The sequence below is a fragment of the Cajanus cajan genome, chromosome 11 (assembly GCF_000230855.2).
Source record: "Cajanus cajan strain Asha chromosome 11, NIPB_CcT2T_4, whole genome shotgun sequence".
NCBI lineage: Eukaryota > Viridiplantae > Streptophyta > Magnoliopsida > Fabales > Fabaceae > Cajanus > Cajanus cajan.
The window spans coordinates 37,312,350-37,339,894 of record NC_138527.1 but is presented as its reverse complement, the minus strand read 5'-3'; the positions used below and the strand labels follow the sequence as shown (position 1 = coordinate 37,339,894).

The window sequence follows — 27,545 nt, the reverse complement described above, 5'->3', positions numbered from 1 at the left end:
AATTTATTTTAACTAAATTTGTTTCATATTCGAGTTTTTTTTAGAGTGTATTTGGATATATTTTTTTAAGTCACTTATAAGAATTTTTTTTAAAAAATAATTAAAATAAAGTTTTTTATAAACTAAAAATAACTTAAAAATATATAAGCTTATTTGTAAAGGTTTTTTCCTACTAGGTTTTTTAAAGAACCTATTTTATACTCATGTATAAGTTAGTTTTTCTTTTATACAATAATAAATAGTTTTTCTATTATACTAATAAATGATAAAACGGAAAACATTCCAATATTAATTATATATAAAGATTGTGTGCCTTAAAAAAATCTTATATACTTTTTTTTAAAGTTAAACTAATTTAACTCCAACTTAATTACATAAATAACAACCTAACTCTAAAAGACTCTAATTTTAGAATTCTAAAACAACATTAATAACTCATAAATTAACATATAATTAAATTAGACACTTCAAAATCAACAGTATTACAATAATTAATATAACTCTTAGTTATTCCATTAAATTAAATTTTTTAAATATTTTTTTTACAAATTGATCTAAAAATTTCTTAATTTATTATTCTTTTGATAAAATATATTTAATTGTGACTATTTCTTTATGTTAAATAAATGATGGATAAAATTTATTATTGTCTTAAGTTATTTGGGTGTCTAATTTTGTTTTATACGGATATAATTTTAAAAAATATTATTTTGTCCCTTACCTCCGTGCCTAATAAAACTGAAACTAGAAAAGTTTGTTTGAACAGTCAAAATATATATTATTTATAAGAAATGTTATTGATACTCTTTAATCAATACTTATTTTATAATATTTTTTTATTATTAGTAAAAATTTACTAAAAATTAAAAATTTTAATGAATCATAATAAAATAAAATAATTAAATGAAACGCATGATTCACAAAATATATTATATAATAAATATAATACAACATTAATGTATATATATATATATAGTATTATATATAATAATATATACATGTATGGATTTCTATAATGTATTATCGATATATATTTTAATATTTGTATTCATAATTTTATCTGATACATAATTATAATAATTTGAATTGGTAAGTTGAAGTTGAATACTAAAATTTCTTATTCGATTATTAATCTGTACAATTTTTAATCCGATATATATACAAGCGGATATAAATGTTTTTATTTTTTGTGAAAAGACTATTAACTGGTAAATTACTAAAATCAAATTAAATTTGTATGAATGTCTTGTCATAATTATTAGCAGCTGTTGAAAAAGGAAATGTCAGAAAACAGCAACTCTTGAATTAGGGTAAGGGGAGTAAGGAGCCCAGAACACCGAACGACAGTGAAATTGAAGTTCATTTGATTATTGTTCGATTAGATAATTATTATTTATGTTTAAGAGTGAAGACTTGGTCAACATTAGTATATTTTTTTGGTATTCTAATCCCAGCCATGATTGTTTGGGATATTAAAATAAGAGGAACTGTAACGATTGGTTTATATATATATATATATATATATATAATATATTGCAGGGATATTTTTAATCTAAGCAAAATCTAAAAATGTAAATGAAGATTATGAGAAAAACTAAGTATCTTAGATTTAATCAAAAGATTAATCTTCCGTATATTGAACCAATATTTAATATTTGATTGTACCAAAACATAATTAAAGTTTGAATATATAAATTATATTGTACATAATAATAAGTATGTTAATTTTTATAATAGCTAGTAATTTAAGATATTTTTATAATAAAAATATAAAATCATATAAAATAATTTTTAATTGATAGTATAAAAATATTTACAAGAATAATATATGAAAATTAAACTCTTAAAAACATCACAAGCTTCAACTTGATCTTATTAGAATTTATTCTTTATTAAAACATGTACCCAACAAAATATAATTAATCCATCTGAAATAAATTAATATTTTTTTCTTACAATATTTTTAGTAAAAGATAATTTTATTTTTTATTTTTTCAAACCGAGACACCGTAGTAGTAGTAATAGCTGGTAAGCATACCAACACAAATTTAATTTTACTTGAGATACGGTTAATTGTTAAAATGGACTTCTTCTGATCAAAACAAAGACATCTTCTAATAAAGTTTTTAGTCACAATTAACCGATTTTAAAGATTTAGTCCTCTTAACTTGTAACTTAAAATTCCATTAATTAATAAGCGATGCATTTACATGTGAATAATCACGTTTGGTTTTTTAATAAATTATTGTAAGTTATGGTAGCATTAGCATAGATTAGGTAGAATAATTAATTTTCAAACATCCACCTTCCAAAAATAAAAAAGAAAAACCAAGTCTTAAAAAATCGATTTGGCATATGACTTGTGCATTAAAAGAAGAAGAAGAAGAAGAAGAAGCGGTTAAAAGAAAGGAGAAGATACATGAAAAATGGAAGTTAAAGTGAATGTTAATTAAGCGAAAAAGCTAACATGGGAAGTGACAGCTAAGTTGTGGAAGGAAGAATTAAAAAAGAAAAAATTAGAATGGCGAATGGGAATTATTATTGGAAGTAGTTTGGGGAAAGAGCAACGCCATTTTTTGTGTTCCTCTCATCTCAGCCTTCATTTCATTCAAAAAGTATCTTTTGACCATCATCACCTTCTTCCCTACTTCGTCGTCCCTGCCCCCTCTTTTCCTTCTTCCTATTTCTCTCTCTCTCACCAAATCATCAACACTTCACAATTCTCTCTCTCTATCTCTCTTTCTGCTGCTAACGAATGATAACATCTTCTTCTTCCTTTCATCTCTCTGCAATTCTTTGATCATGGGTATGTGTTTCTCCGCCACCAAGGTCAGCGGCTCCAACAGCAACAACACCTCCAACCGCAACCGTAAATGTTCCGCCGCACCGCTGGAGACCGCGCCTGCGCCGGCGCAGAAGAAGCAGCAAACCTCGCATGGTCAACGGCGGCGGGCGACGGAGGATTCGCAGAAGAACGCACGTGCCAAGGATAAAGCGGGTGCGCGTCGGCAAGGGGGGCACGTGCCGTGTGGAAAGCGCACGGATTTCGGCTACGAGAAGGACTTCGACAAGAAATTCTCGCTCGGGAAATTGTTGGGACATGGTCAATTCGGTTACACCTACGTTGGAATTGATAAAGTGAATGGGGATCGTGTCGCCGTTAAGAGACTCGAGAAGGCCAAGGTATTGAAAGCTATGTCTTTTGTTGTTCCGTGGATACCCAGTTTAGATTTTGTGTTCGTTTTAAGCTAATGGAATTAAATTTCTCTTCTTTTCCTCGTCTACTTCGATTGTGGCTTTGTTTTGGTCAATGGGTAGGTAGAATTTTGAATTGTGAGATTTTTTGGTGCTGGAGATTGGTAAATTTGTTTGGAATATGGAATAAGGAATAATGATGGCTTTTGTTTATTAATTAATTTTGCTTCCTTAATTGTAAAGGGGCTTCTGGAATGTCTGGTGATTCCTCTCTGTATCTATTGTTTTGTTCGATAAGTTTTTGTATGGCCGGTTTTTATCAGACAAAACGTCTGATTTGTTTATGGCTTTTTCTGCAAATTGTATATTAAGCCATTTGGTTGCGTTTTTTTTTAATCCCTCTACCTCGAAGAAAGTACGCTTCCGAGTTGTTGACAATTCCGTTTTTCTTTTCACTTTAGCTGATCGTTATGTCGCGACATCCTCCTTGGAAGGTCGTGATAGAGCTAATTAATGTTATACGGAATGGTGAGAATTCAGAAGAGAGTGGCTGAGTAATAATGAATCTGGCTAGTGTTGTTGATGCCTGCAATTGGTTTTGAATAAATGTGAAATATGAGTTTAGTTAACCAAAGTTTTCCTGGAACTATTTTTCAGTGTGTTCTTGTTATTTATGCTCCCATTTGTTTTCGTAAGAGGTTTCATTATCCTTGAATTTTTGGCAGATGGTTCTCCCCATAGCTGTTGAGGATGTTAAGCGAGAAGTCAAGATATTGAAAGAACTTACAGGCCATGAAAATGTGGTTCAGTTCTATAATGCTTTTGAGGATGATTCATATGTGTACATAGTTATGGAGTAAGTTACTTTTTGTTTTTCAGTCTCTTTTCTATGCTGTTTTTCTGTGTTTGTATGATTTTTTTTTGAAAGCAGTGTTTGTATGATTTTGAGCATCATATAACTGTACTTTGGATATATCTTTCAGGAGCTGATTCATGAAATTATTTGTGTTGTGTTTTCGCTTTATCTAAAATTTCTTTATATTAATGCTATTATTAACACAAACTTCGTGACAATTACCTTCTTAGGTTATGTGAGGGTGGAGAACTGCTAGATCGGATATTGTCCAAGTACGTTCCAATTCTTCTTATTGTGATTAGTTTTTTTCCTTGGCGAAGTGGCTCTTATGAGTGTCTATGATGCACAAATATCAGAAACAGGCTTGCTTATGTGTTAGGAATCCCAAATTGTGTTTAGCTGTATGTTGTTTCTTGTACTGAAACTTACTTTGTCTACCTTCACATTTTTCAGGAAGGACAGTCGTTATACTGAAAAAGATGCGGCTGTGGTTGTAAGACAAATGCTCAAGGTTGCAGCTGAGTGTCATTTACATGGGTTGGTACATCGGGACATGAAACCAGAGGTGTGTTCAAGTCCACTGACATATTTAAGCATTATGGAGTTGTGTGTCCTGCTAGACATTAAATTTTTTTCCTCTTTGCATGCAGAATTTTCTTTTCAAATCAACAAGAGAAGATTCACCTTTAAAGGCTACTGATTTTGGTTTGTCTGATTTCATAAAACCCGGTGAGCTAAATATTTATGTTAATCATTGATTTGTTTTCTTTTCGCCCCCTCTGCATTCAACATGTTCTTGCTATATGTTTTTAATAGTTTTAGTTTTCTTTCTTTGAAAACAAAACAGGGAAGAGGTTTCAAGATATTGTTGGCAGTGCTTACTATGTTGCACCAGAAGTGTTAAAACGGAAGTCAGGTCCAGAGTCAGATGTATGGAGTATTGGAGTGATTACATACATATTGCTTTGTGGGAGACGGCCATTTTGGGATAAGACTGAGGATGGTATATTCAAGGAGGTATAATTCTTTTTATGGCATGAATTTCCCGTAATTTATGTGGGATTTTTATCCATTCTTTGTTTCTTTAAGAACTAGAATAAATGTTTGGCCTTTATTTTCATGCCAGTAAGAACTTGAATAAATCTTTTGATATTAAATTTAATTTATGATCTTATCATATGTAGGTCTTACGGAACAAGCCTGATTTCCGGCGGAAACCATGGCCAACCATAAGCAACCCTGCAAAAGATTTTGTGAAGAAATTGTTGGTAAAAGATCCTCGGGCAAGATATACTGCTGCTCAGGCTCTATGTACGTATCCAACTGATTTCTTATTATGAGAAGGCTGTTTATTAAATTATTTAGTTTCCTTTCCTTGAAAAAGTTACATTTTGATCACTGCCTCAAATTTTGAGCGTTCAATAATCCTTAAAGTTTAAGCACTGGATTTATGGTATTTGAAATGAAAAGCTGTTCATTTTAAGCATCGAGTTAAGTGCAAAACTTTTTACCTAACAATTTTTTTTTTTTTCAAATGATACCAAAGATAGAAGCTATGCATATTGCCAAAATGGCCCTCATTTTAGAGCTTCCATCTTGCATCCACTCTATCAATTAAAAAAGGTTACATTTTCTTTTATGATGTTTGTTTAAATTAAATGTATGTTACTGTGTTGAATTATTGAAGTAGAAAAGAAAGATAGGACGAAAAATTTAAAAATAAAAATGGGAGTAAAACACTAAAAGAAAAATATACTGCACAATTGATTGCACATAAACCAAAAAGACTACAGCTAAGTTATCTTGAAAAGAAGAAAAGAGGGACATAACCATTGCTGCAAGTATGCAACAGGGAGGTGAGCCAGTGCACGAGGCTCTCATCCAGTGGTGTTCTGAGAGGAAAAATGTATGCAGTCTTGCCTCCACGAGTCTCATTGCACCAAGTAAATTTGCAGTTGCAAGTATTTAGCAGTGACGGTAAATTTACAGTCAATAAATTAGTTATCTAATGCAACTAAAGGGTAATAATTAAATAGTCATTTTTAAAATTAGGGAGTGGCCTAGATGTGCTTACATATTATGAAACAGCAAGAGCTTCTCAACTATGTTAGATGTTTGGCCGAGCATTGTTTACTGAATAAATGCATTAAATCTCATAGATTTTGTTTCAGTTCTAGCTTAGCAATTATGCTAAATTGTATTTCCATACAATTTTCTGAATTTAATAAACTGAGAGTCAAACATAACAGGATTTTAACTGTATAATTTTTCCCTTTATCTAAAATATTTAAAACAAACCTATATCCTAATGTTGTGTTTTGTTGACAAATTCTGTTATTTCCAGCACATCCATGGGTTAAAGAAGGAGGAGAGGCATTAGAGATTCCTATTGATATATCTGTCCTGAACAACATGCGACAGTTTGTGAAATATAGTCGGTTGAAACAATTTGCACTAAGGGTGAGAAATTACAAACTAATTAAAGCTTTTTTTGCATGTTTGAAGGCATGATTCTTGTTTGATGTCAATTATTTGTTACTCGATTATCATGCAGGCATTGGCTAGCACACTTAATGAAGGAGAGTTATCTGATTTAAAAGATCAGTTTGATGCAATAGATGTGGACAAAAATGGTTCTATTAGTCTTGAGGAAATGAGACAGGTAACCCATTAATCAACTTCTTTCTGGTCATGAGTCTGTTTGGATACAAACTTAGAAGTGCTTTTGAGAGCTTCTTTACCAGAAAAATGCTCTTTATTTTCAGTAGAGAAACTTTTAAAAGTGCTTTTAACTTGTATCCAAATAGACTCTATATTAACTTAAGCTCATTAATTGTCAATCTATTTGCAATTAACCCCTTGAGTATAGTTTTCCCGGCTTTGGTCTAAAGGGTATCTTTTGTGCAGGCTCTTGCTAAAGATCTCCCTTGGAAGTTGAAAGAGTCACGTGTGCTAGAGATTTTGCAAGCGGTTAGTAATTACGATGAAAGAATCACATTTTTTGTAGTTACTTATCATCCCTTTTTTACTTTAAAAGCTTGGAACTCATAAAGTTTCCTTCGTGTTTAAGGATATTATTTTCTCTTCCTCTCTTTTATGATTGTATTTTTAATTAGACAATAGATGTTGCTTCCCCTTATCAGTCTCTATTCACCATTATGGCTTTTTTCTTGTGTGGTGGCAGATAGACAGCAACACAGATGGACTAGTGGATTTCACTGAGTTTGTGGCAGCTACATTACATGTACATCAATTGGAGGAACATGATTCTGATAAGTGGCACCAACGGTCACAGGCTGCTTTTGAGAAATTTGACTTGGATAAGGATGGCTATATTACTCCAGATGAACTTAGAATGGTTGGCTTATTTGTAGAGTAATGCATTTTACTTAAGATACAAGTTTTCTGCAACTAACATCACTTTGTTGGCTTTTCAGCATACAGGTTTGAGAGGCTCCATTGATCCCTTGCTCGAGGAAGCCGATATCGATAAAGATGGAAAAATCAGCTTACCAGAATTTCGCAGGCTTCTAAGAACAGCAAGCATTGGTTCTCGAAACATAATGAGCCCGGGTCGCTCCCATCATAGGAAGATCTAGATTAGATGTGTTTTGGAGGCTGAGATAATTCAGGAGATGGGAGGTGAATAAGTGATGAATTTCCTTTAAGATGATCTCATATGCAGATTTTGCTGAAGCCGTTGTGAAACTAGAGTTATATTCTGTGCACATTTTTTCACTCTGACCATCATTATATGGAACTCTGAAACTACAGTTATATTGACAATGGCATAGCACACAAGATTGTCTTAAGCCTAATCTAGAGGACCATGTCAAGATGTGTTTAATAGTGTGTGTAGATCCTGCGTGGATTGGCTTCAGGTTCATGCATCAGAGTTTCATCGGTGTACATCATTCAAGTGTCGGGTTTTTTGGGCTTGTGTGCAATACATGCAATGTGTAACACTGTAATTATAAATAAAATTCTTGTTTCTCCCCCCTCCCTGCAGAATCAAAAAAATCCGAGAAACAATTGTCAAATGAAATATATTTAGATTTCCGTTTGTTACTCTTAATCACTTTCTTGTTCGCCAACCAAAAGTTATGGCCTGCTGCCTTTATTAATTCTATTCCTTTTTTAAAGTGTTGCCTTTTTAGAAGAAAAAATTGTTCTTTTTTTTTTTTTTCATTTAAAAGTTTAAGATAATAAAATTATATTAATTACTATTATTTAACCAATTATATGTTTAAGAGAGAGAAATAAGGTGTGAAAAACGGTGGATATTAATCAATTGTGTCTACTTGGAAAAAAAAAATTATTATATTTTCAAATTGGACTAAAATTCTAAAAAAAAGAAACGAAGGCATTACTAAATATTGCATATTGGGATAAATTTTACAAATTTTTCTTAGATGCTGAGTATCAAATTGAATACCAGCTTGACTACTTTTAGTTAATTATGAGCTTGATGATCAACAGAATGCTGCATGTGCCAAATATTTATTTTTGTAGATATGATATTTAAGTGTCATTTATTTTCTTAATTTTATAGTTTTTATACAGAAGGAGAATATCTATCTTATATATGTTAACGGTCTTTAATCAAGATTAGTCACCGCTTCTAGTAATCTATACTTTATATCGATTCTAAGGTTAAAAAAAATATAAAACAAGATTTTTATTCACTTAAAACATACTAAATAAATTGATTTACGCTTTGATTTTACAACTTTTATATAATTGACATTTTAGGGTGCGTATCAAGTTATGCAAGAAGTAATTTTTTTTATATAGTTACTTTCTTTAATAACTTAGTGTATTTAATAATTTAATTATTGATTATCTCACTCTCATTAATTAGGACAAGTCTATTCTTTTTGTTAAATTTTAAAATAATGTAATGTTTAATTAAATAAATTTAATTTAACATATAATAAGCCTTTTAAAAAATTGAATATCTATCATAAGATTATCTAATTATAAATCTATAATTTATCTAAAATTTAATTATAAATGATTATTGATACAATATCAAAATATTAATTCAATACCTGATTTATTAAAATCTAAGACATACAAAGTTATTAAATGAAGTGATTTCATTGAGAGCTTGCTCTTAAAGTAGCTTAGTTCTCACTTATCTTTTATTATAATTTAAAGATATTTTATTGTTTTGTCTATAGTTTTTATCGACACTAATAATAATAATAGAGATACCACTTTTTGATGTCCACAATTATTTTTTAATTTTATCCTTTAATTAACTATCATAAAAAAAACTATACATGACTAAAAACAAACTACTGAATAATTGATTGTTAAAATAATTCTTCTTCACTCTAAGGAAGACACGAAATACCTTTCATCCTACTAGTTTACAATAGTCTCATTGTTGTTGCAAAGGAATGGTTTTATTCGTTGTCATTCATATGAATTCAAAATTATTATAATTGATTTAACTTGTTTTTCTTTACAACAATAAGTTTATGCCTTTTAGTTCAAAATAAGAGGAGCAACATCGGTTGAAATAAATTAAAGAGTTTTATAGCCAGCATAAAATCATGATTTGCTTGTAAGAGAATGAGCAATTCCATTAACTAGTCTCCGAACAAAATTTTTAAGAACTTTTAGGGCTTGCTTTACATTTGACAGAGGGTCTCAAATTCAATATGAATGAACGTTTAGACATTTTTAACGTTAAATCAAACACATGCTGCCATGAAAGCCTCCGGTGCATGCCCAAGCCAACTATGCTTTACATGACATCTTTAGGTTTGAACCAACTCAACTACAAACGATAATAAAAAGATTGCCCATCTTTTTTAAATAACTTGAACTTTACCACGTTCTATTCACTGTTGTCCAATTAAGCCAGCAGAAAATCATAACATATAGTTACGAGGCCATCTCTTTAATCATATGTCAATGTATTTGATTTTGATTAAAGAAATATTTGGTTTGATTCAAGGAAATATTTTAATTTTGACTTGGTCATGTGTCATCCATAACTTTTTTAGCTGCATAAAAAGTCATAAATGGGTCAAGCCCAAAAACATTAAAATATCAGAAAAAGGAAACAAAAAAATGTACGTAACAGATCCAAATACGAACGGGCCTGATAATATTCCAAAGGCAGATGATAAACACACCTCCACTCACCTATGAACACACCCTCTTTTAAAAAAAAAATATATAAAATATCTAAATTACCCTTAAAAAAAATAAAATTCCTAAATTTATATTCCCTTCTCTTCTCGGTACCCCCGTTTTCCGCACCTCCTTTCCCCGCATCCCACACCCTCCCTTTCTCGCACCCCACACCCTTCTTCTACCTAAACCTCTTTCCTCCAGCACCCACAGGCTCGTCCTTCTTCTCGCCGCCGAACCAGCCGCCGAGCCACGACGGCACAGCGGAGTCAGACGGCGGAGTCAGAGGAGCGGGCATCCCGCTGGGGGGTAAAGGCTCGTCGATGATGATGGGCATGGGCTGCTGGGCGCTGAGGAACTTGTTGAGCATGATGCCGGCGCCCTCGATGAGGGCGAGAAGAACGCCGCCGAACGCGGCGGAGCGGGTGGAGGCGGGGAGGCCCTGGCGCATGGAGAGGAATGCGCCAGGGCCTTCCCCCGCCCTCCACCCGCTCCGCCGCGTTCGGCGGCGTTTCTCTCGCCTCATCGAGGGCGCCGGCATCATGCTCAACAAGTTCCTCAGCGCCCCAGCAGCCCATGGCCCATCATCATCGACGAGCCTTTACCCCCCAGCGGGATGCCCCGCTCCTCTGACTCCGCGTCTGACGTGGAAGGCGGACCCCCGCGCGGCTCTTGTCATGTCGCGAGAAGAAGGCAATGTCAACAACAACAACAACGATGCTCCTTCTTCCGCGGCACCCATCTACCCTCCACCTATGACCGAGGACCACAACAACAGTAGCAGCAGCGGCAACAACAACAACAAGTAACCTCAACTTGGATTCAAGGTTGGTGTATCTCAACCTCGGCACCACCGCTCCAATGAGTTCCAGGTTGGACAGTGGTGAGGACGAGGAGAGAAGCCATGAAATGTAGCAGTAATTAAACCTATATATTACTGCTCCTATTTATTATATATTGCGCGGAGAAGGAGGGTGTCGGGTGAGGGGAAGGGGGTGCGGGGAAGGGGGTGCGGGGAAGAGGGTGCAGGGGAAAGGGGGTGTAAATTTAGAAATTTTTTTTAAGGATAATATAGACATTTTATATTTTTTTTTTAAAAAGGAGGTGTATTTATATGAGAGTGGAGGTGTGTTTATCATTTGCCTATTCCAAATTATGTTATTAAAAATAAAATAAAACGAGACAAGATTTGAGCCCTAGTCTTATCCACGCCCAATACTCTAAACTTGGGGCAGTGGGCCACATCCAACTTTCTCATGTCGTTATACATGAAGAATAAAAAAAACAAAAAAAAAATATAAAAACTTAAAAAAGGGAACCTTGTCTCTTTGTACTGATGAGTGATGGGAAGAAGAAGGGGAACTTCGAGCTTACCGGGTTCCACCTTCTTCCTTTTATTTTTTTTCTCTCCCTTTTTTAGTGAAATTGAGATAAGAGAAGTTAAAAGTTGAATTTTTGTATTTAGTCCAAATCTTTAATGTTGTAATTATAACAAATTTTATGAATAAATTTCATCAATTATATTATATACTTAGTTTAAATAATGTAACAATTACAATCGGTTAGACAAATATTACCTATTTTATATTGATAATTACAAAAATTTAAATTTAATTATTTATAATTATATGTTTGAGTCCTTAGTTGATCGTGTTTACTGAAGTAATCTCTAACCGACAAGATTCAGTGACACTAGTCGACCAAGTTCTTATATCACTACTAGAAGAATTGATTGGTATCAACGATTTCTCAATAATGAACAAGACAAAATATTAAAATATATAAAATTATACATGATAATAATTATAATTATAGTTATTTTATTTGTTGGATTATCAATAATAATAAGTAACATTTTGTGATTTATGAGATAAGGACAAGAAATAAAGAAATAAAGAATTAATCTTTGTAAGGAGATCATATACTTTAAATATTTTGGCTGAATTGCAACTAAATTTCTTTATAGAACATTTGTCACTTCAGAACAATATTAAATTTAATTATCAATCTCTTCTCAACTAGCCTAGCATGTCACCAACATTTTGTCTAGATAGTGTTGGATTTGGAGTGTTTTACTGTCTTCCCATTTTACACAATTTGTTATAAGGAAAAAAAATCTTCACATTTTATTTGATTAAAAAATAACGTTGAGAGATAGCCAATTAAGTTCTTAAAAGAGACTAATTTCAAATAAAATCAAAAAATAATCCTACCATTATTATGCATTTCTTTTCCTACTGTTTTATGCATGTTCTCAACTTGAAAAAAATTGACAATTTGACATAGACACGAAAGTGCCTATATCTTTTTCCAATATTTGATTGGTGGATGGAGAGACTGGTGGCAATGTGGTTTTGCGTAAATAGAGAATTTAGTTCAAAGACGCAAAATATGTTCCACCACATAACACTCCTCTAGAAGATAAGAACCATTCATCCAGTGATGGAATTTTGAAAATGACGTTTGACACAGACATGAACGTTAACGAATTGACTTGTCTTGGACACGAACATTAACGATTTCAAAATGTAGAATTGGATAAACAAACGGCGTAATTGAAACAGTAAAAATGCTACTTTATTTGTTGATGTCGATCTGTGCTGGCAACACAACCTTTTATTTTACTAATGATGTTACATTCATCAGAAAAATATAATATATCCAAATTTCAACCGACTTGCTCCTCTAATAGATAATTACAACGAGTCACCTTGATATATAAAAGTTGGATTTGGCTTCTGATCTCATTTTTCACTATTCATTTTTCAATTAATAATTGTAACTGCATTGTATTTTTTAAAACATTTTTTAGCTTTAGGTTATACATGATAAAAATAGATGGAAATATAGTTATATTTAAAAAAAAAATTAGTTAAAATCGGTACCCTAATAAAATAGAATTATGTGACAAAACTAACCTTTGAATAAATCGCTAAATAAAATCATATAAAAAAATATGTGAACATATTTTTTACAAGATATTTTTTTTTTAAGACAAAATACAAGTAATTGCAGTTTTAACTTTTTAAATTAAATTTAAAATCTTATAGTTCTTATTTAATATAAAGTGTTTGATTGAAAATGTAACAACCTACCATAATTCTTATACTTAACGGTATAATAATTAGCAACAAAAAAATAATTAATAACTTAGAATTAGGATTGCATAAATACAAATATGTGAATATGCACTTTATATCATACATATAACACTAAAGTGATTGGACAAATATATGCAATATGAATATAACTATTCAATAAAAGCAAACTACACAACCTAAGTTATTAATTAATTAACTCTTATACAAAGGACTACATATTAGTAATACCCAAAAATAACCAACATCACCATCCTACAAATAGTTCATTCCTATCCTTATACTTGATGAGTATGAAAATTTGTGTTCCCATCCTTGTTCTTGTTGGATATATTCGTACCTGTCCCATACTTGCCAAAAATTAATTAAATATTTTTTGTAAAAAATATATAAAAATAAGAATTTCAACATAGAGTATCAATTACAAAATAACATTAAGTTTCATTTGACATAAATTTAAAATAGAGTAAGAATTACATAAATGTTAAGTAAATTATTTAAAAAATAACAAGTTTTTAGAAATTTAAAGTGGGTATGGGTACAGGTATAGGACAAGTAAGAATATACTTTTACCCATCCCCATACACGATTTAATAAATTGGGTATTACCCGTACTCATATCCTGTCAAACTAGGTATTTCTTATCTAATTCGGGACGAGTTCAGGTATTATCCAAAGGTACGGGTTTACTTGTCATCCCTAATATCAAGAACTTAGATTTTTCAACACAACAACAAAGTATATACATCACCATAATTACATGCATCTTCACGTATTTCAACTACAAGATCTCTTATAACATAAGTTAGTAGTTTAAGTGACTTGATCCTACCGAACCATCAACACAAGGTGATCTTTTTGGGCTTGCTAGATCAACAACAAATATGGATATCAATCTACAAAACAACATGGTTTCTCAAATGTCACCACTTAAACTAGGAATCCTAGTATTTCTATTTGGTAGAATAACTTGGATATGTGTTTACTACAATATTAGCTAGCTTAACCAAGGCTCTAATGAGATTAGCTCACTAGCTACCCTTAAATACTATGCCTTTACGATACTTACTTAGGAATTAAGTTTCTGACTTCATTCTTTACTCGGTTGGTCACTTGTAATTAATATATCTTGACCTTATCCATATACTGTGGTAGCATTATGCACATGTGTCTCAATCTTGTCCACATGATACCAACTAAAGTCCAAGAAAAAAACATAACTATCTTCTTTAAGAGTCACCAATTCCAAGAAGGGTTTTCAACAAAATTAGGCTCTTGGAGAACCATGACACAATATCCACACAATGAGATATATAATTTTAAAAATAATCTCTCCTCTAATCCTAGGTTGATCAACACAACTTTCAACGCTATGCCTAAGGCATTCTCAACATTCACCATCTCAACAACACAACAACATGCATGCTTAAAGCATATTCAACACAACTACACCACCAACACATAACATACAACTCAACTCAATGTCAACTCTCAACCATCAATTATCTCTAGTTATCATCATATATCAACATATATATAATAATCACCATTTAACAACTTAAAACTTGCATTAGACTACTCAAAATTTACTAATTTCCCTCGGCTCATATTATAAACAATAAGAATTTCAATAAACAACATAAGCTTGAAGCCACACTCTTGATGCCCGACATCATCGAGGAAAAGGACCCTTTGCCTAACCCGTGCTTAGTGCCACATAACTTGTGCCTAGCGTGAATTAGATAGAGGCCCCTCGGACATCAAGCATGTCATGGTGAAGTTCTACACACTCGGCCCCAAGCCAACCTGAGACAATTCTCTCCCCTCACGTTCAACGTCATTCAACTCATGCTCAATGCCATTCCAATTTTAGATGACTCTCTCTTCTCAAGCTCTCAAGCTCGGTGCTACTAATCCTACACTTAACATAAGACAAAAAGCCTTATATTGAAGTGGTGCTCAATGCCTAGAAGGTGTCCTTGGCGTGATGAACATTCTACACCAAAATAAAACACGAATTTGCCTCTCCATTCTCTTGAAATCCAATAAAACCAACATGCAACGCAAGAATACACTCACACATACTATATACTACACAATTTCAACACCATATCAAACATACAACTTAAAATTCTTCAAATCATCAAGTTTTTCATCATGTTTCTCACCACACCAAAAGCCTCAACTTCACATTCACTCTACACCAAATCAAACAACACAACCATGATTTCCATGGATACAAACAACTTTCAACTGCACAAATCAACAAGCAACTCTACAAAACACAAAATTCTAGCTCCCTTTACCTCAAAATCAAAGAGAACCAAGGAATAGAAGAGAAGAACACCAAGCTACTCTGTACCAATCAACTTCAAGAATTCATGGTTCTACTGACCTGTATCAACAAACGACACAACTTACATGAGATTATGAGAGAATAATTACTCTATAAGTGAAGATTGAGGGAAAAAGGAGACTCGTGGACCAAAGTATTTCTCTCTAAAAAAAGTTTTCTCTAGATTTCTGAAAACTTGAACTTATGAAACTTAATTATAAGCAGAAACTTTATATATTCCTCTCATTAAGATTAAATTGAAGACATGCCTAGAAAAATCCTAATATTGCTTAAACTCATAAGGAATCATTTGATTTTAGAGTTCCTCAAACGTACAAAACAATAATGTAAACAACATTTAATTAATCAAAATTAACTACAACATATGTGAAAACTCATAGTGTTATAGAAAAAAAAAAGTGTGAATATATTTTTGCATTATATTTTATCTTTTAGACAAAAATATAATGGCTTTAACTTTGCCATTTCATATTAAACTCCTCTAATTTTTTTGTTTAAAGATAACATTTTTAATTTAAAATTTGAATAGTTTATTCTTAAGAGGACGTTAAGTGGAAAATATTATTAAAGTATTGAGCATAAAACTAAAATAAAATAAAATTATAGTTATGAGATTAAAAAAAAAATTCAAATAGTATCTGAAAAGAAACTATAAATTAATGAAATCCCACCTCAAACTATAATTCATAAAATTGATTTTACGATGCTCAAAATAGTTGTTAATGACACAAAAGTTGTCGAGAAAGGCAATTCTCGAAAAAGAAAATGTGGAAAAAGGAAAATATTCGGTTTATTTAAATTAAACTAAGTGTAACTCATTTCATCATTCAAGAAGAGGTGTAGTTTGTAAATTTAACTGCAACAAAAAAAAATCCACAAAATCTAAACATTTGGTAGATAATTGGTAGGTCTCATAAGCATGTCAATCTTTTCTTCTTTTTTTTTTTTTTGTTTTGTGTAAAGTCTTAAAAATGTTGCTCAATATTTTGATTCATGATCATATATAAGAAAATGTTTCATAAGAGAGGAAAACTCCTCTGGGATATTTATGCATATTTAGATAAACGTGAGTGTAGGTTACCCCTTTTTTTAGAACTTTGTCTTAGGATTATAGAGACATCAAATTGAAGAGATAATTAAATATGTCTCCCACATATAACGGGGATTAATTACCCGATTATTTAGGGCTGATTATTTTTGTTTTTAACTATTTTGAGTGAAATTTACATTTTTCATTGTCGTTCAACTCCCCTCACCCATTGTGTCACAATCAATTGAGACCAATTTGGAGCACATGTTACGTTGTGCTAACCATTTACCAAACATATTCTTACACAACACTCAACTTGTGAACTTCCATATCTTGACAGCGTGTGATTTTCAACTGTTCCAAGATACATCCTTACTCTTTTCCTCTTTGTTTTTCAATTCAAGGGAACAGTCACACAGTTTTTCCTTTTTGGTAAACCCTGTTTAAAATAACATGAGAAGAATGATATATATAGGAGAAATCTCATTAACCACTAGTGTCAGCTTATGATAATAATTGAAACAAAAGCATATATAAGAAATTATATTTGATTCTTATGATCGTTGTAATATTTTCTCCTGATAATTTTTTTTTCATTATTGTTTATATCTTCTTAATTATTATTGTCAATCAATTGAACTGCCACCTCAAACTAGATTTTAGTACATCATGTATATATATATATATATGATTCATATAACAGACAATTTTATATCTACCTAATTACTAATACAGATGGTTCCCTTTTGCTAAATTTAATTTGTGGTTTAACTGATGTAATTACATAGATGATTGTTTTGTGACAATTTTTGCGTCTCAAAAGAATTAGTTTCCAATTATTAGTTAGGTATATAATTTACTTTGAATAATGGCCCCGTATAATTACTTTTTCATAGAGGGAAAAAAGTGTAAGTTAATCTTTTTTAATCATTTTGACTGTTACGCATTTCTGTTATGTCAGAAATTATTTTCCTGTTGACTTTGATACAATAACAATAAAATTTGAGGATGAAGAAACAAGTTGTGAGTAAGAAAAGAAAATTGCTTAAAAAATGAAAGCGCCTTTTGGGTTAACAGAAAAGTCTAAACGGGAGAGGAAATTATGTACGCGTGGTGGCTCTTGTGAAGGTTAAATGGTTGTCCACGAACGTATACTATATATGTTGCATGATTGCATCATTCATGAGATAGTAAATTAATTATATACCTACTTAGATGTGGCCTGACTCTTTTACCATTATCTTTGTGGAATGTGGATGATATGCATTCCATGTTTCATGTTGTCATGAATGAAGACACATTATGCTCAACCAAGCAGTTATGATTATTGTGACACCAAACCTCAAAGCTTACAGTATTGAATATATGCACAACAGTTTAGTTCATATTTTATGTTTCTACTAAAAAAATTAAACCACTTTAAGTACTTCCATGTGCAGCAAAAAAACATAGCTATAGCTTTAGGGTTTTTCTTAAACTATATTTAACTTAAGACTGATAATAAGGCTATGTTTGGTTTTACTGTTTTTTTTTTTTTTTCTACAAAAGGCATGTTGAAAATATCACTCTCACATGTCATTGGCGTTCAATGTAATTCAAAAGTTTACCAAACGCACTCTCTTTCTCCAAATATATTTTTCATATTAAATCATTAAAAGAAAACTTAAGCACTACCCTCGCGCGCAGTCCATACTTTATTGTATTCATTCTTTAGATTATAAGCAAAGTTATTGAGACAATTTAAATAATTTTATCAACAAGTATTGCTAGAAAAAGACAGATAAAATGGGTTGAGAGAAATAAAGTAGATTAAATTTTTAACAGATATTAAAATTAATTTATACATACAAATTAAATATTTTAAAAAACTTTCTTATTTAAATTTTTTTTATATAGCTCATTGTAACTTTTTTTCATGTTTCATCGTTTAACTTGTCTACGAATAACAAATTTAAATTTATAAGCTGCCTGATACTCATACTTATTTTGATTTTACACCAAAGTGATACTTGTTCTAATTGAAAGTCTCATAAATTAAAAGCTAATTTAAACTAAGCCTATATTAACAGTGATTATAATGGAATGAGACACATTTAATTTTTTATATATAGATGTGAAATTGAATATGGGAGTAGTGCAGTGGGGTCATGCATTTGGCTCAACTTGTAAGTTGTAACTGGCATTCCACTTGTATTATAAGATATCTTTAGTTTTTGTTTGAAGATTCATAGACATAAGTATGTATAAACGAACATGATGCTTTCCTTATCTTCTTCCAATTGTGCAACAAAAATGGCTGGCGGGCCCCTCCTGTCCATATCAATATACTTATTTGCCTCTTTAATCAGAGGATGCGTAGCATACGATTACTTGCCATAATTTTATTATATTTTCTGAGATGAGGTTGGGCTTATTCATCCAAGAAAATGTACGTAAACAAAAGTTATGGGTGCTTAATTAATTAGTGCTGATTATGCGACATCACAGAGCACATGCATGACACGACGAAATTTGTCTATATCATATGTTGGTGTAGCAATAAAATTTGAAAAGAAAAAAAGATATCTATCAAATATTGTATCCAAAATCTTTAAATATCTCAATTTTTATTTGAACCGGTATACATTTAACAAAAGATGGATACTTTAATGTAACTAATACATGGTCATCAAATTAAGAGAAATAAAGAAGACGTATAATCCTTACATGCTCTCAGTCACTGTCGACACTCTGACAGATATATATATATATATATACAATTGCATAAGTTTTTATAACGTTCAAATACCAGCAACTTATTAAGGATTTCATACATTACAAGAATATTTTTATATTTACAATAATGTAATATATATATATACACACAAAGAAAATGACAAAAAAGTAAAATAAAAACTAAGTAGTTTAAATTTATGGGGGAAATTGTTTTTAAGTAATTTGAGAAAAACATTTCATATAAAGAAAAGAAAAAGAAAAAATATTACAGTATTGACTAAAGACTTAGAAGAGTCTCAACATTCCATTTCAAGAAATAACTATACCCCCAAGAAGGGTTTTTTTAACACTTGAATTTTTAGGACACCACAACACGTATCTATACAATAGGGTATTTCAACTTTCAAAACAACATTTTTCCTCTAGTCCTAAATCCACAACATAATACAAATGCATACATAAAACATCACATCAACATATTTCACACAATAACTTGTCATTTACATATATCAATACAACACTATACAATAACATGCCTCTTATATGTCCAAACATAATACTACTCATCCACATACTACTCATGCATTCACAACACACTATACAACAATATATAACTTATATACACTCAACACATACACGCTCAACATTATCTATTATGCTTGGCGACCACACCTGACATCACTTTCCCATGCTCGATGTCTATGAGGTAGAAAGTCTTTGACTCACTCAAGTCCAACAACTATCCTTCCAAGTCAAAGAGCTCCTAAAGCAATTGTGTCTGGAGCCCTTCAATCTACATTCGACATAATCAAGTTAGAGAGCTCCCACAACTGACACATGTTCAATGCTACCTATCCCGCACTTGGTGTCAGTGAGATAAAGAGTCTTTAACTTACATCATGTACAATGCCGTACGTGAGGCTGCAATCTCACTTCCAATCCAACGTGTAACAAGTAATTCAACACTTGTGCAACCTATACAACTTAATTTCATCAAGAAATACAACATGCAATAATACATGAACCAAACCAATTCTTCTTGAAAACACCAAAAACCCCAAGTAATAAGATACACCCTTCTCAATTCAACAACATAACCACAAAATATGTAATTCAATTGAAATCAACATATATAATATAACAATAATTGATCTACAAGCTTCTATTATCTCAAATCACCAAGAAAAGAGAAAAAAGAAAGAGAAATAACAAAGAATGTTATTCTGATCTATCATCGCACCACGATCCTGACTCCTGATCCTCAACACTCCAAGCTTCAAAACCCTACTCAAACACATCACCACTACTCCATAAAGAAGGATCTAATACTCTTATAAAGTCAAAAAAAGAGAAAATAAATTTCTCTAACCCCAAAACTTATCTCACTAATTTCTCTATAAATTTTTTGAAAAATGGACTTATGAAATTTAAATCTTAAGAAAATTTTATATATTTTTTCCTAAATTTGGTCAACTCTGACCTAAACTCATAACAACTTCTAAACAACTAAATTCTTAAAAATTACTTAATCCTTGCAGTTTAAAACTTTAAAACAAAAAATCATATAAATAATTTATTTAATAAAATTAAATAAATAATCAAACAATTCATAATGTTAGATATTCGTTTAAAATATCTTTATTTAATATAAGATAGAAATATTTTTTTTTAATTGAAATAGGTTTTCCAGGATAGTATGATTTGCAAAGATCAAATATAATTATTTTAAGTAGAGGTTTATGTGGAGAGAAAAAAAAACTAATAATACTTTAAATTTGTAAAAGCATAAGTAGTTTTTAAATAAGGAGTTCAAGTTTGAAACATATGGAGTAACAATTTAAGACACACTCATTATTAGGAGTGAAAAATAATAAAGGTCAAGACAAATTAATCTTGAAAGATCATATATTAAATAAAAAATATTTTTCAAAAATATCATTAAATAACGTAAAAATAATTAATTTTATTTATATTTGAAAAATGTATGCTTTTTTTTTTAAGAATAAAGAACATATAAAATATACAAGAAGAGAGGTAGTAAAAGCAAAATTTGTAGGGAAAAAAAAAAAAAAAAAAAGATTGATACGGGTATAAAGACAATTGAATATGATACACAAAACAAAGTGTGGCTGGGAAAATAATATTGGAAAACTATTCCAGTCCGTAAATACGACAAGGATGTTTAACTGAGAACACTAGTGGTGGATCGTGATAAGTTAAAGACACGCCAGATACGTCCTGAGTCAGCACACCGAAGCCAACGCCCACTGGATAAGTTCTATTTCCGTCGTTTTCAAAATCCAAACACCGCAAAACCACGGTAAGTTCAAAGTGGGCCCCACACTCCCATTCTCCCTCTCTCTCCTCACTTTTATATAACAACCCTAAACCCCCAAATTCCTTACTCACATTCCATTCCCAATTCCCAAATCTCAACTTCTCTCAAACGACACCGCTTCGCAAACTTCACAAGCGCCCAACATGATCTCCTCCCTCTCCTTTCCAGCGTCTCTCCCCGCCAACACCGTCGTTTCGCCGCCCTGTCGCGTCAGATCCCGCCCAGTAGTCGCCTTTGCCACCGCCACCGCCACCGCCACCGCCACCGCCGATGCTCGCTCTTCCTGGACAGACCAACCGAGGCCTTCGTATCTCAACTCCTCTTGCTCCTCTCTCTACGACATCCTCGGCATCCCCGCCGCCGCCTCCAACCAGGAAATCAAGGCGGCGTACCGGCGCTTGGCCAGAGCCTGCCACCCGGACGTGGCGGCGATCGACCGGAAAAACTCCTCGGCCGACGAGTTCATGAAGATCCACGCCGCCTACTCCACCCTCTCCGATCCCGACAAGCGCGCAAATTACGACCGGAGCCTCTTCCGGCGACAACGGCCGTTGTCGAAGGCGGCGGCGTTTTCCGGTTACACGAGTCGGAACTGGGAAACGGATCAGTGCTGGTAGAGTGGTAGTGAGTCGACTCGTCCGAGTGAAGACGCGGTTATTGAAGCGCCTTTCCTTGCATATAATTTATTACTCACTAATTAGTTAGTCTGCGGAGTTTGTATTATACTACGTATATGTACATATACGCGTAGAGTAAACGAGACTGCCACGTGTACTTAGTACTTGCCACTTGCACTAATTTCTCTCCCACTATCCCACGCTTGTAATATAAACTTTTTTGAACGAAAAAAAAAGGAAAGAAAATTGACATTGATATATGCAATTGCCCAATATGAACTTTGCTTCAACTAATCAAAAGTACATTTAAGGTTTATTAATAATTAATTATGGATGAGTTCTAGAAATTGAGAAAAGCAGGAACATGATTGAATTAAGAAAAGTCCATCGTTGTGTGATTGAGATTTGTGATGTTGATTGGGTTAGGGGCGAGTTAACCTAAAGCGCAAACAAAGTTAATTGGCTTTTCCTGAAATCAATTAATTCTGGTGTAGTGCACTGTGCACCCTACAAATTTGGAAACTTTGTTTATAAAAGTCAACCCCATTTGGCGTGTTGATGAATCACGAGTCGGTGACCATAACGATATGCTAGAAGCTCAGGGTTTCTAGAAGCCCAGGGTTCCGTGCCGTTTGAGCGATTCTACTGTTGGTAGATTAATTAATCATTATTTATTTATTTATTTATTGTGATTCCTCTGAATCTATTTTTCATTTTTGAATGATCCAAGTTCCAACGTAGAGGCACATGTGAAGGACAATCCAAGAAAAGCATGCCACGTGTCTCGATTGAAATTGGAAATATTTGGCCAGTAAACCAAAATTTCTTTATTGTTCAATAATGTTTTAAAATACATCTAGAATTTAATATTAGTGTCCGTCGAACATATTCGCGACAAATGTGTTGCGTAATGTTAAATTTTATGACATACTGATACTATATTCCAATAAATACAGTGGTTCTCAAAGATTTATTTAAACTTTGTCATTATTCATTTTCTAATAGTCATCTACTCCGTAATAAATTATTCTCGCTGCATGAGTTAAGACACTGGCCGTGGCAGTGGCATTAATTTTTTTTTTTTTTCATTTTAAAAAAATTGTTCATTGGCTTGCGTAAAAAATATTACAAAAAGAAAAGAAAAAGAAAATGCAAGAAATCATAAACTTAATGTGAGATTTACTGGCTGCATTTGAAAATTAATTTGTTCTGAATGTTTCTAACTCTAGGATATATGATTTTTATTAAATTAATTTTCATGAAAATATTTTTAATGTTTAAAATGATTTAAAAAAACCTTGTTTTTTTATTCTTGGTATGTGATATAAAAGCACATTAATTTCCATTTAATTTTCAAAAAAGAAAAGAAAAAAATTGTATCTCCATACCAGCAACATTTGTGTGGACATGCATATCTCATTGCCCATCAAATTAACAAATGAAAATATAAAATAGATTTAAGTTTATCGAAAGAAACTTTTAGAAATCTCACATTAATTAGTGAATAAATATAATAATGTATATAAGTAAAAAATAATTTTTATTTTACAAGTTAATTTTGTATAATTATGATAAATTTATTAAACTCATATTTTAAGATGATATCAATTTTATTTTAAATCTATAAAATAAAAAAGGTATTTATAATATATATGTACTATGCTTAATAGTGTCGTGTATAAGGGAATATATTTAGAAGAAGAAAAAAAATTTAAGTCATGTCTATCTTAAATCATTTAAAAAAATGTTATACTTTTTATCTACACACCAAGTTCAACGGTTTTGGGTGTGAGAAATTGTTTTGAAAAATACTTAAGTCATGCAATGACTAGACATAAGACCAACATAGAATGTATAAGTGGAGATAACCCTCATTTTACAAACTAATTTTGTTGAGTTAAATTAGGTCCAAAACTCACATACTAATATGACATTAAAGTTTATCCTATCAAGTGTTGTTGGATTTATTGATTCATTCGTTGTCAATCTGTTGTTGAACCACTTATAGATATCCAAACCAACAAACTATACACCAACAAAAGGAAAAAAGAAAAAATAGAAGAAGAATAATCATAGTAGAGATTCTAAATTCATTTTTTTTAAATGAAATAAAAAAATAGCGGTTGTGTAAAACAAATAGAAAACATAATTAATCATGAGTTTTTTGAGTTATGTTATTAGTATGAAGTATTTACCAATCTTATCAGTGATTAGTTTCTATTCATTCGTGTGCATGACATTTTTAATGATGGATAAAAAAAATTTATGTCAATTTTAGACATGTCATAAATCTTAGTGAGATAAAAAGTCTTGACTTTCTATGTTAGATATAAAAGTTAATTGATATAAAAAATTTTGTTTTTTAGGTTAACAAATGTTTTTTTATTATGCTCTTTCCTTTTTATTGCATCTTTACATATTTCGTTGTCATAACACTTTTTTCCTCATTGCATCTCTTTGCGTTTTGTTGTCACATTCTTTCTTTCTTGTTGCATCTCTTCATGTTTCATCATTGCACTCTTTTTCTCTTGTCGCATCTCTTCGTGTTTTGTTGCTATGCTCTCTCTCCTGTTATATCTCTTCGCATTTTTTGTCGCTCTCTTTCTCTCTTATTCTCGCATCTTCTTTTACGACCATCGCATTTTGTGTTTTGACACTACCATGTTTACTTCCAAACCTCCACATTGTCAATATTTAAACAATAAAAATAAAACACACACAAAAAAAGTAAAAGAAAAATAATTTATCTAAATCTCGATGTGCAAGAAAGAGGACGATATAAAAAGTTTTATCATGTTTATAACTTTATCATCATGTCATTTTCTATGTCGTGTGGTTTATAGTCGATATAAAATCTTCATCATAAGATGTTCTTTTTACACTAGTGATTGACAGCCTTATTTAATCATCTCTTCCATCCATCTTACGTAGACCGAGTCTAGTTTTACTAAAAGCTAATAACTTATTATTTTGGTTTTAAATTTAAGTAAAAAAATATTCATATTAATTAAGAAAATTAGTTTACATCATTTAATTTAATTGTATTAATCTCATATAAAAAATACCTTATTTTCCTAAATTATCTTTTTTTGGAACTTAATATCATAAATAAAAAGGAACATTAAAAATATAATCTTAATTGAATAAAAATATTTTGAAGTTGATAACATTAAATATAACATAATTATTTGTGATTTTCTTATATTTAAAATAAACAAACATTTTTTTTACTTATATTTAGAACCGGAAGGAGTATTAGTTAATAAATAATTTAATTTTAAAACAAATGAATCATAAAATATATTCTTATAGCGTGATTTCGAATTGTTCACATAGCTCATTAATAATTAGTTAAATAAAAAAATTAAAATAAATAAATAAAAACAAAAATAAATAAATTAAAAATAAAAAATATTTTTATTAACTACATATATTCAACGTTTTAGAGAAAATGTGTAAAGAAAAATTATAAAATGAATAAAAATCAGTACAGTAACAGTAGGAAAAAAAAATGAATCACATGTATAACTGTACAAGTGATGAAACGACGTGGAAAGGGAAAGGGCATTGTTTTCCTCCGCGTGGAGGTGACTTTTCAGCGGCTTTGAAAATGAGTAATTAACTTTATTACTGTTCTCCTATCCTATCCTTCTAGAAACAAGATATCTATGAAACTAACTCATCGTCACGTGTCTGTGGCCCTCACCTCAATGGCCCAAACCATTATTTTTTCCAAAAATATTGTTTAGACAAATACTGAGAGAAGGAAAAATATTGAACATTTAAATATCTTTATTCTTATTTATCACCGTAATTGACTAGACACTATCTTTCAAAGTCCGATAAAATGTTCGATTAGACACGATCAGAGATGTGAGAGAAGATAACCTTCTAGATATTTGGAGGCTGCTGCTAAGCTATATAGGTACCATATAAAAGGACCATTACAGAACGCCAAAATTTATACATAAATAACAATCTGCAATTTTAATTACCTTTAATATAGGATTTTTTTTAACTTTGAAGTTTATTATTTATTTTCAAATTAACACATATTAAATTTATAGAAAGGCAAGTTGGCTTTGATTATAGTTTACTAACATTGAAAAAATTTGTTTTATTTCATATTCTTATTTTGCTTTTTACAGATATTTATTGATAAATTTATTCTAACGTATCTCTAATTTATTGATTATAGTTTACTAACATTGTTCCAGTTATTTACTTCTGATACATAAAATCAACTTTCATTATATTTCTTTTATCAAGTGACTATTTATTGTATTTCTTTCTTTTATTATAAAACCCCACTAGTCTTGGTGAAATTAAATTCTTTTAAGATGACATATATTATAATTTTATTGAAAAATAGAAAAATAGGAAAAATGAATGTCATCTATGAGAAGCTTCTGAGGTAGCTATTGGCTTAAATTTTAATTTTTTTATGGGTAATTTTAGTTCTAGAAGGAAGTATAGAATTTAAAAGGAAGAAGCAACCTTGGTGGTTTAGCTGCAGTGCGCATTGATTTGGCAGATCAAACTTCTATAACCTTCCATTCCATAGCAGGGAGAACAATTTCTTAACTTTTGGCGTTAACTAGGATGCCTAATTCGCTTTGATGTGTTTCTACTCTCTAGAACATAACAAACATTTGACTGTTAGTGTTTGATGACACGACCATAATTCTTCCCTTCCTCTCTTTTCTTTCTTTCTTTCTTTAAATTTCAAAGTTCAAACCTCGTGCTAGTGTGCAACACTACAAACCAGAGACTATAATATATGTATAAATGTGTGGGACAATTAATATTGATGTGTACCTAATATTATTTTTAATATACTTAATTTATATACCAAATTAAAAACAATTTAAAACCTAACATATAGATGAGAAACGTGTGACTAATAATTTACTTTATATAGCAATTAATACAAAATGAAATAATTATAAAAATATGAATAATTGAAAGAAATTATAATAATTTATTATTTTTTTATTTACCAGATTTATAAAATATTTGTTATAAATAAAATCTCTATAAAATGAAATAACAGAAGAAAAAAAATCTTGCAGTATTTGAAATAAGTAAAAGAAGAGACAAGTTGCTGGTTCCTATTGCGTTTGAAGATTAAAAATGTTCCAATACTCGAAAGAAGTAGAAGACTCTAGGGAAGAAAAGTAACTAAAGAAAGAA

The 27,545-nt window shown here is 31.1% G+C and overlaps 2 protein-coding genes across 2 annotated transcripts; both read left to right on the top strand.

Moving 5' to 3' along the window:
* Positions 1–2,526: 2,526 nt before the first annotated feature.
* On the top strand, positions 2,527–8,126 carry LOC109804806 (calcium-dependent protein kinase 28). The gene is made up of 12 exons (XM_020366667.3): positions 2,527–3,183; positions 3,921–4,051; positions 4,282–4,323; positions 4,505–4,616; positions 4,702–4,780; positions 4,899–5,068; positions 5,236–5,362; positions 6,396–6,511; positions 6,606–6,713; positions 6,959–7,021; positions 7,236–7,409; positions 7,489–8,126. Exons 1-12 carry the CDS (start codon positions 2,803–2,805, stop codon positions 7,648–7,650), a joined length of 1,665 nt encoding a protein of 554 aa, XP_020222256.1. The 5' UTR covers positions 2,527–2,802; the 3' UTR covers positions 7,651–8,126.
* A 13,667-nt stretch (positions 8,127–21,793) lies between these two features.
* LOC109804908 (Chaperone DnaJ-domain superfamily protein) lies at positions 21,794–22,610 on the top strand. Its single transcript, XM_020366826.3, has one exon. It carries the CDS (start codon positions 21,879–21,881, stop codon positions 22,350–22,352), a length of 474 nt encoding a protein of 157 aa, XP_020222415.2. The 5' UTR covers positions 21,794–21,878; the 3' UTR covers positions 22,353–22,610.
* Positions 22,611–27,545: the final 4,935 nt, after the last annotated feature.

Excerpts from the sequence above, each read along its gene's own strand:
- LOC109804908 (XM_020366826.3), top strand. The coding sequence starts at position 21,879 with ATGATCTCCTCCCTCTCCTTTCCAGCGTCTCTCCCCGCCAACACCGTC.
- LOC109804806 (XM_020366667.3), top strand. The coding sequence starts at position 2,803 with ATGGGTATGTGTTTCTCCGCCACCAAGGTCAGCGGCTCCAACAGCAAC. Across the intron at positions 4,781-4,898 it reads GTCTGATTTCATAAAACCCG|GGAAGAGGTTTCAAGATATT; the intron begins GTGAGCTAAATA and ends AAAACAAAACAG. Across the intron at positions 7,022-7,235 it reads TGCTAGAGATTTTGCAAGCG|ATAGACAGCAACACAGATGG; the intron begins GTTAGTAATTAC and ends GTGTGGTGGCAG.